Genomic DNA, 12,947 nt, shown 5'->3' with positions numbered 1-12,947 from the left:
GCTAGACTGAAGAGCCCATTTTCAAATATTTATTCACCATGTAGATACTTACAGACTGTGATCAAGTCATCCTTAACCTTCTCTTTGTTAAGCTAAATATATTGAACTCCTTGAAGCTACCGCTGTAAGGCATGTTTTCTAATCCCTTGATCATTCTCATGGCTCTTCTCTGAACCCTCTCCAATTTATCAATGTCCCTCTTGAATTGTGGACACTAGAACTGGAGACAGTATTCCTGCAGTGATCACACCAGTGCCAAATACAGAGGTAAAATAACCTCTTTACTCTTACTTGAGATTCCCATGTTTATGCATACCAGGATTGTATTAGCCTTTTTGGCTATAGCATCACCTTGGAGACACGTTTGGCTGATTGTCCACCATGACCCCCATATATTTTCAGAGTGACTGCTTCCTAGGATGGAGTCCCCCATCTTGTATATCCAACATCCATTGTTCCTAGATGTATACATTCACATTTAACCATATTAAAACTCATATTGTTTGCTTGCACTTAGTTTACCACATGATCCAGGTTGCTCTGTAGCAGTGACCTGTCCTCTTCATTATTTACCACTCCCCCAATCTCTCTGTCATCTGCAAATTTTATCAGTGATGATTTTGTTTTCTTCCAGGTCATTGATAAAAATGTTAAACAGCATAGGGCCAAGAACTGATTCCTGAGGGGCCCCACTATACATCCATTTCGTTATGGTTCCCCATTTACCATTACATTTTGAGATCTATCAATCAGCCAATTTTTAATCCTTTTAATGTGTGCCTTGTTAATTTTATATCATTCTGTTCTTTTTAAACAAAGAATCACATGGTATCATCTCAAATGTTTTGCAGAAATCTAAGTATATTTCATCTACAAAACTAGCTTTATCAATCAAACTTGTAATCTCATTTTTTTTAAAAAAATCAAATTAGTTTGAAAAGATCTGTTTTCCATAAACCCGTGTTGATTTGCATTAATTATATTACCCTCCTTTAATTCTTTATCAGTGAAGTCCTGTATCAACCACTCCTTTATCTTGCCTTGGACTGATGTCAGACTGGTTTCCGAGTAGCAGCCGTGTTAGTCTGTATTCGCAAAAAGAAAAGGAGTACTAGTGGCACCTTAGAGACTAACCAACTTATTTGAGCATGATGTCAGACTGACAGGCTTATAATTATCCAGGTCATCCCATTTACACTTTTTAAATATTGGGATAATGTTAGCTTTCTTCTGACACTTTCCCAGTGTTCCAAAACTTACAGAAAATCAACATTCACAGTCCAGGAAGTTCCCCCATCAGGTCTTTTAAAACTCTTCAGTGCAAGTTGTCAGCTGATTTTAAAATGTCTAACTCTAATAGCTGCTGTCTAACATCTTTCTGAGATGCTAGTGGAATGGAAATAGTATCATCATTATCATCATCATCATTATATGATGACAATATCATCTGCTTTCCCCAAATTCAGAACAGAAATATATATTGAATCCTTCTGTCTTTTGTGCATTATTATTAATAATTGTATCATTTCCATCTAATAATGGACTAATACCATTGTTAGGTTTCCTTTTGTTAAGTTTTTTTGCTAAAAAAAACTTACTATATTATTGTCTTTAACTCTGCTGGCCATACATTTCTCCTTGTGTCCCTTGGCTTCCCTTATCAATTTTCTACAATTCTTAGATTCTGATTTATATTTATTACTGTTGACTTCCTTTTTCTTCCATTTGTTATATATATCAGCTTGGGGGAAGAATTTAATCAGAAAAAACAACGATAATTGGGAATTGCTTAATATATAATTGTTCTTAAACAATTTCCAATTATCATTGTTTTTTCTGATGAAATTCTTCCTCCCAGCTGATTTGGTTCATAATTATTTTCAGCTTTGTGAAACTGCTCCTTTTTGAGCACCAAGTCTTACTGATTTGGACTTTTTTTCTGTTGCATATTGCAAATATGATCAAGTTATGATCACTTGTACCTAAGCTTCCATTAATTTTTAGTTCTGTAATCAATCCCTGTTTATCTGTCCAGATGAGGGCTAACATAGAATTCCCCCATGTTGTATGCAGCACTGTTTGAGTTAAGCAATTGTCATCTATAATATTTAGAAATTCCAAGGATGTTTTAGTACTGGTAGCATGAGACTCAAATTGAAGTTCCCCATGAAACTCACATCTTTTTTTCCAGACACTTTGTAGATAGGCACTACAGGAGTAGGTCATCCTGTTCTCTAGTGTGATCTGGTGGTCTGAAGCAGACACCAATTAGTATCCTATCTTGTGCATTATCATCTGCTAGGACATTGATCTCTAAGCATTCAAGAGCATTTTTTTTCCAAGTTGTCAGTGACTTGGAAACAGGTAATGCCATTTTTGGCTTACAGAACCACTCCCTTCCCCTTTTGCCCACTCAGTGTTTTCTAAATAGGTTATAATCATTGCTTTTAACATTCCAGTCATGCAGATCCTCTCACTACATGTTAATTTATGATTTCAAGGCTTCTACTTTCCTCCAGAATATTTTGTTTTTTCTCAAGATTCCTAAACCCCACAGATACAGGAGCTCTGAAATGGGATTGGAAGCAGGGAGAGGGGCAAGACAGAGAACCAAGTCACTGAGTTATGGTATTATTAACTTGACCACTGAATACTACTTTCTTAACATTGGTTATCTTATACACATCGCCAATTCATATGACTGAATGGTTCATTTTCTAACATGGCTTTTTAATCATGTGAAATATTCTAGATCAGACTTAATATTGGACAATTCTGTAATATCTTAATTGTATTTAAGATACAAAGTAGACAAAACTTTGCACATTGTTAGACCCATATTTCAAACATAGATGCCTAAATAAGACAACCAAATCCCTTACGAGGATCAGCATATAGACATGTCAAGTGTGTGTGTGTGTCAATTTGAACGTTCAAATATAGGATCTGAATGTTCCATTTAGATGCCCATGTTTGAAAATTGAGTCCACTTGGTTTATAATTCATTTTATTAAACATTTATAATACATATATTTTAAGGAGATAGATACTTTTCCATTTGGGACAACAGTGGACATGGAAATGTGATAAAAATAAATGAACAGGTCTGTTTTGTGTCCTTAGTGGTATTAATACCATATGCATTTCTTCTACCAGTTATTCTGATGTTAAGAAACTCTTGTATCATCCTTTTGACTACATCTGAATGTATATTTATTCCATATCCATCTCTCTTCTGTTGTATTATACACAGGTAAACTACAGGCCTCCATCTAAACTGGGAATAGCTCTTCCACTCACTGATAACTTTTATAATGCTGACCCCAGCAAACCTAGAATGAGAGATTATTTTGCAGGATCAAAAGTAAGTCTTCTGTAATCATTTCACTGCTGCTGAATGTTCTGGGATCATGCGTGCTATCAATACTGTTCATTTTGTACATTCTGTTCAGTTTTCTATCAGTCACTTTAAATAATCAATACTACAAAAGATCAAAGAGAGGTAAGTTTACAGACAGGACAGTTAGTGATATGCCAGCTTCATCTTTTTCATCTTGCTCAGGGTAAAATCTTCTTTCCTATATACCGGATCTACAGCAGGGCTTGTGGAGCATTATAGCACCACTAACATACTTTGATGGAAACTGCGGTGTACAACTGTGGATTCTGCAACAATAGAGAGGAAGGACAGTGGGAACTGAATGGCACTAGACCTGCTGGACATTTTTTAAATGGAAAATGTCAATTCCTCAGAAGCATATCCATTTTGATTAAACTTTTGTTGGGAAGGTTTTTCAGATCCAGGATGGAAGTTCTGATGAAAAATGAGGTGAGGTGAATGGAGGAAGAGACCCATCCCAGAGTAACCAGGTGTTTGGGGCACTCACATAGAATGTGGTTCAAGTCCCCGCTCTGCCTGCTTTGGAACAGGGACATGTGAGTGCCCAGTTACTGGTCCATTGGATATTGTAGGGTGGGAATGGGGGTCTTTCTCTCTCTCGATGACAGGTCTGGTCAGTTTCACAGCTACTATTCAATGGTGAGCAGAAGTGAAACTGACAAGGATCATGTCTATTTCAGTAGCCACTACCAGATCTTCCAGCATCCCCAGCTTCACTACAGTAGGGGATTCTAGGGAATAAATTTTGTTTTGGAAACACTACTCTCTTCTTCAAGTGGTTGCACAGATGTATTCCACTCAGGTGTGCATGCGTCCAGCACACCAAAAAGGGAGAACTTTGCTGAGCAGTACCTGTAAGGCGGCACATGCACCTCACACCTCCTTTTGGTCCTTCTCAAAGCTATTTAAGGGTGACACTCCCCACAGCTTGAGTCATAGCATTCAGCATGGTCACATTTTGGTGTCTCAGTGGCTTCTTTGTGAATGCTAAATAGTTATAGATAATAGTAGTAGTACTCTTACTAGTTAGTTAGTGTGATGCTGGTAGCACTGGTGCCAGCTCTTGCCAAGGCTCTAGGTGCCAGCTGAGCACTGACAAATTCATAGCTGGAATCCAGACCAACTTACGTGTGTGTTAGCATTATTCAAGACGGGTGTTAAATTTGTAAGGCTGTGTTTAGACTCTAAAATGCTTGTTAATTGCTTCATGCATTAATCTTGTAATGTTTGTATCCCATACTATAAATTAGGGCTGTCGATTTAATCAGTTAACTCACACGATTAACTCAAAATAATTAATCGCGATTAATTATTTTGAGTTAATCACACTGTTAAACAATAGAATGCCAATTGAAATTTATTAAATATTTTTGGATGTTTCTCCACATTTTCCAATATATTGATTTCAAGTACAACACAGTATACAAAGTTGACAGTGCTCACTTATATTATTTTTTTATTACAAATATTTGCACTGTAAAAATGGCAAACAAAAGAAATAGTATTTTTCATACACCTCATACAAGTATTGTAGTGCAATCTCTTTATCGTGTAAGTGCAATTTATATATGTAGATTTTTTTTGTTATATAACTACATTCAAAAACGAAACAATGCAAAACTTTAGACCCTATAACTCCACCCAGTCCTACTGCTTGTTCAGCCAATTACTCAGACAAACAAGTTTGTTTACATTTATGGGAGATAATGCTGCAACACTCTGATGCAGAAACTACAGAATCCAAACCACCAAAAAAGAAAATCAACCTTCTGCAGGTGGCATCTGACTCAGATGATGAAAATGAACTTGCTTTGGTCTGCACTGCTTTGGGTGATTATTTCTTTTAGGGCTAACCCAAGTTGTTCCTAGGATGTCTTTGCTTTTGTTTCCTAGCTCCAGCCCTGGAAGAGTTAAAACAGCAAAGTAAAGAAAAATGTCCTGTTATCTTTCCCTCTTCTGTGGGCTTATCGAGCAGCTTCAGATTTGCTCTGCTTCTCTGTCTCTGGCTCTCCTTTAATATAAGCATTCAGCTGTGGTGGTTTCTTTTGCAGCGTCAGGACTGCCTGAACTGATCTCAGATTGTGCTCTGTTGTTGGTGATGCCTTCAGCACTGCTTAAAAATCAGTGTGCAGAGGCAAAATCAGTCCCTTTTATTGGTACAAAGAGATCCCTTTGGCATTGATGGCAATGTTGCCTTGTGCAGTTTCAGTGCGGACCAGATCTGCAGGTTCAATGCTAACATTCGTTCCAGTGCCAACTGTTTGTGCAGCCTCAGTATCCCTACCGGTACTCAAGGTGCTGGTTACCATACCATCTTCAATACCAGTGTGGCCCACGTTTTGAACCTCAGTCAAGTTTGGGCGCTTGCTGACTCCACAGGGGCGACTCCTCTCTTGTCATCAGACTATTTGGAAGATTCCTTGCGTTCGAGCTCAAGGTCCTCTACTGCCTCTCTCTGTCCTCCAAGTACCAATCTTGAAAGTCTTTGAGGCCTCCAGGGAATCACTATTGTTACCGGAACCAGCACCATTCCCACAGTAGGGGTAGGGGCTTGGGCCCCATGTGGCTCCCCTGAGTTCCCACCAGACTCCACTTCAAGTTTTTTATAATGTCTTTCTCTTGTTTTCCCCTTTTAAGCTCCTCCCTTCCAGGCACAGCAAGCCTTACAGGTGTGCCTAGTTAGTGCTGAACAAGCCCAGAAGAGCTCATTAGTCTCCTCTCTACTACAGTGAGGATGACCTTTGGGAAGCTTCTCAATCTTCAAGGACCCGATCCTCTGCTCATTGCAGAGCAAAGTCACTGAACCCTCCTATTGTCCCACTTCCCAACTCAGCTAGACTGGAGACTCATGCTCCCTCTGAGTTATTATAGTCTGAACCAATATTGCAGGAGCAAGTTTTGCCACAGGAGATTCCACTGCTCCTCTTCCTTCCTCACTGGATGATTCCACGTCATATTTGTCTTCTCGTGTTGCTCAAGACTGTAAGTCTTATCAGGATCTGCTGAGGCAAATGTCTACAGCCTTGGGCATTTACACAGAGTTTGTTCAGGAGCATACCCATAAATTGATGGACATTCTCCAATCATTAGCTGCAGGAGCTCTCCCTATAAATGAAGCTCTTTTGAAACACACGAAGCATATGGATAAGCAATATTATGTCCCTAAGCAAGGCTTTGAGAGCTTCTACTCCCATTCCACCCCAAACTTTCTCCTCATAATAGCTGCAAATGGGAGGTTGAGATGAGAGAGATTCAAGCTGATGCCTGAAGATAAGGCGTCCAAAGGGCTAGATTTAATGGGAAGGAATATTTATTCTACCTTGTCATTACAGATGCACATTGGTAATCAGCAGGCACTGTTATTGAAATATGCCTTCCTAAATTGGAACGCCATGTCTAAAATTATAGATAAATTGCCAGAAAACGCCAGTGTTCAAAACTGGCTGGCTTTACAAGAACCAGGATCCAGTCTTTCATGAAAACACCCCAGCTCTACAAGATGTTTCCTCAGTGAATGAATCCACAGTGCCTCTTCCTAATCTGTGTTATACTGAAATAGTCTTTTGTCTCTACTCATAGGCAATGTGATCCCCTGTCTGTTGTAATGTTCCTTTTTACATCTAGGTGGTTTCAATTGTTTACCATTGTCTCTGATGATTTTCCATTGATCATTGGCTAGCAAGGGAGGGGTGAAAGCTCCCACCTGTTTGAATTTGCCTTCACGAAGACATATTATCCCTTGGTAACTAACTTCACTCCAAGACCATAAAGCATACTTTCCATATAGTTACATTTTCCTTAAATATTACCCATACATACTTCTCTCAGTGATTATTGGTCTAGTTACAAGCTATCTGTAAATGCCTTGCAGGTTATCCCTATGGATAAATGCTCTTCTAGACGTGTTTGGTCTAGTAAGTTTGTCAGGCCTGAGATGAGAGTTCTTTTCAAAGAAGAGAGGATTCTTTGCCAAGGCCCCTCAATGGGCCACATCTTCACAAAGGATATTGGCTCATTCGACAAGAAACCAAGTGGCTTCAGTCGTGGTTGTTAGTGACATTTCCATATTGGACATTTGCTGGGTCGCTACCTGGTCTTCTGTGCATACCTTTACCAAACACTACACTATGCTACCCTATTATGACTGCATCTAGGCTAGATACAAATTTTGGAAAGTCAGTTCTGCAGTTGCTGTTTAAATAGTCTCTGAGTCCCACCCCCTTCTGTTACTGCTTGTGAGTCAAGTGAGCAAAATACATGTCTGCAACTCAGTTAGTTACTGGACTGTAACTGTTCTTTGAGATGTGGATGCAGATGGGTATTCCATGGCATATTCTCTCTCCCTTCCAGTGCGAAGGAACTGAGGAGGGTCAGGGTAGTTCCATTCTTAAATAGCCTTGGGAGAGGCCAGAAAAAGGCATGAGAGCACATGCACAAAGTTCTCTGTCTTCAGCACACTGGGAATGTGCACATCTGAGTGGAATGCACATCTGCCCCCACATCTCTAAGAACAACAGTTATGGCTCAGGTAAGTAACTCATTTTTTCAATGTTTCTGAAACAAAATATCACAGGATTTCAGTTTTGTGAAAAATTTTTGGCTTTTTGTCCTAGTATAGAACAAAAATTTTTTTCCCCAAACTCAAAAACATTTAAAAGATTTAAATTCTGCTTCCTGACCAGCTCTAGTTCATATATTGTAACATAAAAGTCAAAATGATATGGTTAAGATGAAATTAAACATTAATTAAATATTTTTGGAATATTGCATTTCAGGGAAAATTCTGAGTTTTTGATTTTTTTCAAAACCATATGAGATGGAACCATATTTTGCAACCTCAGAATTTCCCACAGAATTGAAATTCTGAATTTTGACCTTCTCTAATACCCAGATTGGTCTCCAGCAAATGACACATTTACAATTTAGATCTCTCCAATAAATCCAGATAAGTAATTGCATTTGTTTACCCATGTTCTTTCTTTTAAAAAAAACAAACAAAAAAAAAGTTTTCAGAATGTAGGTAAGAAAGTGAGTTAAACTGTTTTTATGTCCCATCTACAGAATTCTGGAGCCTACAAGCAGTGTGCTAACAAGTCAACTCGAGCAGAATGTAACTGCGATGACAACAAGAAACTTTCCTCTTTTGTTGCTTTCTCAGATTGCAAGGAGAAGGTGAGAACTGTAACAAGACAAGCTTGAAAATAAATGTTTATTAAGACTGAATTCTGCCCTTAGCTATGTCTAGGCAACCCTCCTGACTTTAGTAAGAATTGTATGGATGAAACGGGGGCAAAAAATCTGACTCTTAAGGAGACATCCCAGCTCATCATTGTAGGTATGTGAGTGTGGAAGAGCTGACTCTCTGTTAACACTCCCCCTCCTAGCTGGGCATGATGTAGCAGCTCTTTCTGCTCTAGTGCTCCCCTGCCAACAGTCATTCTGGTCCTGTGGTGGTCTCATCTCACAATTCACGCTCTGGCCAAGTTACATTTTAATTGCACCCCTTCTGGTGTAACAAAAGTACAACTGAAAGTCCAAAATGGTTGTAATACAAATTATCCTTTTGCCCCCTCTTGGGCTACTATTTAGCTCTTTCTTGAGGCTCCATCTTCGGCTCTACCTTGGGCTAAACAGTCCTTGGATCAGGATTGTACATGCCTTCTTCAGGGCTGATTGGAGAACTCAAGCCCACCTTCAACTCTGTGTTCTGGCCTAGAGGACCCTGTCTTAAGTACCTAGGTCTTCTTCAGCCATTCTGCTATTTCCCTGGGCCACATCCTATCTCTGATTCCCACTGTGCTGCTTCCCAGCAGCCTGGGTGTAACACAGCCTCTCCTCTGTTTAACCAGGCCTCTAGCTTTTCTCTAGGCCCTCCCAGCTTCTCCTTTCTCTGCTTGAGCACCGCTCCTTCAGGACTCCTCTGTGCCGTGCTGCCTTTACAGGGTCCACCGCTGGGATTAATTCCATCCGTGTAGATTTTTCCATCTGCTTTCCCCATGCCCTTTCCAGACAGAGGGAACTCACTACCTTTTCTCTCCTGGTTTCTCTGTCTGAGATCCTCCCTGCTAGCTTTCAGTTCCTTCTTTTATCTACTTATCCCCAGCTTGGTCTAATAACAAATCAACTCTGACAGATCCTCCAGGGTGCATCAGGGTGGGCTAATTGAGCTCTCAGACCCGTTAACCTTTGTTCATCTGAATGGGATAGACACCCCCATTAAGGTGAGGCTTCAATGTTTAATGAGTGAATTAAAGAAGCAACACAATCTTATTTTAAATTTAACTAAACAGTAATATGCAACTTCAATTTTAGGCTTTGAGGATGAAGTATCCAGTTTCAAGACTTCCAGTCCATTTCAGAGTTGACAGTGAGAATGAATATATACCACTGGTATCTCCTTTTTTTGTAACAGTCACAGAGGTTAACCATAGGACAAACTGGGAAGTTGCAGGTATGGATAGAGGATTTGCAGAGAAGCTTTTTGATAACAGACAAGACTAAGAACAAATGTTAAGATCTGTAAAAAATCTCTCTAAATGGGCATTTCTGCTGGAAGTTTACCTTTTCTTTCTCATCTATTTTCTTAATGGATCCAGGCAAGGACTCCTGCTTAGACCCTGATGTATGTACCAGATCTGTCTCAGTGGTCAAGTAGGACAGCAGAGGGTTATGATACTGAGCATTGTCTGATTTCTCTCAGCCAAGACGTTCCACTGTTAAAAAGACAGGGTAAAAGATGCAAGAGGAAAATATAAAACCCCAGCCAGGCTGGTTTGCTGGTTCTTTCCACTTGTTTACCATTGACTTAAATGGGAGCAGGATTCAACCCCCTAACATTTAAAATGTCTCATAGGACCCAATTGGGCAGTCTCCTTCCACAGACACATTGAAGACTATGGGAGTTTTACTTGAACAAGGTACTGCAGGGTTGGAGCTATTGAATTTTTGGTCCAATAGAAGTCAATGGCAAAATTCACACTGACATCAATGAGACCAGGATTTCACCCATGGATCTTCAAATTTAAATATTATGCAAGCTGTTCAAGGCAGGGACGCTGTCTTTATGTGTATTTGTACTGTGCCTAGTCCAATGGGTCCTTACTCTGATTTGGTTCTCTGAGAGCGATTGTAATCAAATAAAAAATACCTTCATAATATTAGAACAGAAGGATTTAAATTTGTCCAAATTAGGACCCAGAGTATAATCAACCATATATGCTGCCTAGGTTAATCCATTACCATTTCTAAAAGAAACAATTGAACAAAATCGCCATAAATCATTTCTGTTTGGGCCATATATAGTAGCAAAATACCTGGGAACCAACCTTCTGAGCATTGATTAAGAACTGTTGTATATAAATAATAAAATAATGCTCCTGCAAGAATATTATTCCCTTTCCCTTGTTTTCTGTTATTTCTCTTGCTTTCCTACTTCACTATGATTTGTTGTTATTCATTGGAGTATCAATATAATTGATTTTCTAACCTCCTCAGGGCAGGAACCATATTTTTCTCTTTATCTGTCAAGAAGCATGTATTCCTAATGAGCAACAAAAATATTAATATTATTCATTAAAATTGAGGCACCATATTATAAATTAAAAGAAATTGAGAGAAATATTAGGTGACTCAGCTTACACTCAACTCTCTGGCATTTCTTCTTGCTTGTCTGTAACAATGTATGTAAGAATCTCTCCAGAGGCACTGTTGGAAGTGGTGAGCTCCAGGGAGGAGGGTGTAAAAGGAAGAGGTGCAGTCACATGACATATGGGACTACGGACAGACTTCTGCACAGAAGGGGGTATAGAGGTGATGAGGAGGATACAAAGGGGTGGTAAGGAGAGAGGCTTGGGTGAGTGAGGGAGGGAGCATGAGGAGATGCAGGAGCGAGTGGAGCTGGATAGGGCCTAACAGGTGAAGAGAAGTCTGACCTTGATGCAGGAGTGTCAGCGAGGGCAGTGCAGGGATCTAAAAAAAATGAGTGGCATGAGCAGAGTGGCAAGGGAAGAAGGTAATTTTAGCAGCAGCATTTTAGCTAAGCTGAGGGGAGCAAGAGGAGAGGCACTGAGGCCAGAGAGGAGAGGGCTGCAGGAGTCAAATGAAGAGATGACCAAGGCAGGGAGCAGAGGTTGAGGGGTGGGAATGGAGAACAGAGAGGATTTAATAGCAGCCTAGCCCTAGGTGACATGATGGAGTAAAAGGCAACATGGAGATTGCAAGTCTGAGTGGTGGGGAGATCAGGGACAGACTGAGGAGCAGGAGGGGCTCAAAGTAGCAGGAACTGTCTGTAATGAATCTTATTTTCCTATCTCCTGTTGGCCTAGAATCATAGAATATCAGGATTGGAAAGGACCTCAGGAGGTCATCTAGTTCTACCCCCTGCTCAAAGCAGGACCAATCCCCAAACAATTTTTGCCCCAGATCCCTAAATGGCCCCCTCAAGGATTGAACTCACAATCTGGGTTTAGCAGGCCAATGCTGAAACCACTGAGCTATCCCTTCCCCCACCTACATGGATGGCAGGGTGGATTCCCTCAGGCCTGGAAAGCACGTTGGGATCCTCAGAGGGTGGTGCTCTACGAGGCCAGGACATTCAGGTTCAAGACAGAGATTGCATTCCTGCCACTCCCACACCTGCTTCAGCAGACAATCCTGCTGGGTCCTTAGAAATCACATAAACTTTGGTTTGAAGGGTTGTGGTGCCGCATAGCCAATCAATTCCAACATTTCAGGGAATGCTGTAGCCATCAGAGGGAAGAACCCTATTGATTTTGGTGAAAATCAGAAAACCTGAAAGCCTGATTTCCACTGTGTAAGTGAGAGAAAAATTCACCCCTCAGAGTTCCCATTTGGTGCTGCAGGTAGAGGAATCTTTATGGTGGCACACATATCCTAGCAGTTTAATATGCTGCTCTTATTCGGTATACAGCTTAGCCTATATAAGCAATAAAGTGTATAACTGTCATAAATATAAAGGAAAGGGTAACCACCTTTCTGTATACAGTGCTATACAGTCCCTTCTGGCCAGAGGCAAAATCCTTTCACCTGTAAAGGGTTAAGAAGCTAAGGTAACCTTGCTGGCACCTGACCCAAAATGACCAATGAGGGGACAGGATACTTTCAAGTCTGGAGGTGGGCGGGGGGGGAGGCTTTTGTCTGTCTGTGTGATACCTTTGCCAGGAACAGATCAAGGATACAAGCCCTTCAACTCCTGTAAAGTAATCTAGCTAGAAAATGCGTTAGGTTTTCTTTGTTTTGGCTTGTAAATTCGCTGTGCTGGAGGGAATGTGTATTCCTGTTTTTGTGTCTTTTTGTAACTTAAGGTTTTGCCTAGAGGGATTCTCTATGTTCTGAATCTGACTGCCTGTGAGATTATCTTCCATTCTAATCTTACAGAGTGTTTCTTTTATCTTTGTTTTGTTCTTCTAATAAAGTTCTGTTTTTTAAGAATCTGGTTGGGTTTTTAGGGTCTTAAAAATCCAAGGCTGGTTTATGCTCATCTTGTTTATTCTCAAGCCTCCCCAGGAAAGGGGGTGTAAGGGCTTGG

General features: G+C 40.2%; 1 protein-coding gene across 1 annotated transcript in view; it reads left to right on the top strand.

Moving 5' to 3' along the window:
- CATSPERB (cation channel sperm associated auxiliary subunit beta) overlaps positions 1 to 12,947 on the top strand; it is a gene marked incomplete at both ends in the record, with an annotated part of 90,033 nt that overhangs the window by 64,709 nt on the left and 12,377 nt on the right. Inside the window, 3 exons of the mRNA XM_084629817.1 lie at positions 3,254 to 3,364; positions 8,462 to 8,572; positions 9,713 to 9,851. Coding sequence (XP_084485943.1) covers positions 3,254 to 3,364; positions 8,462 to 8,572; positions 9,713 to 9,851 — 361 coding nt within the window. The remainder of the gene's footprint in view (positions 1 to 3,253; positions 3,365 to 8,461; positions 8,573 to 9,712; positions 9,852 to 12,947) is intronic.

This window comes from Lepidochelys olivacea (assembly GCF_965140295.1).
Source record: "Lepidochelys olivacea isolate rLepOli2 genome assembly, chromosome: 6".
Taxonomy (NCBI): Eukaryota; Metazoa; Chordata; order Testudines; family Cheloniidae; genus Lepidochelys; species Lepidochelys olivacea.
Note: the sequence above shows the minus strand (reverse complement) of the source record. Positions and strands in the feature narration are given on the sequence as shown.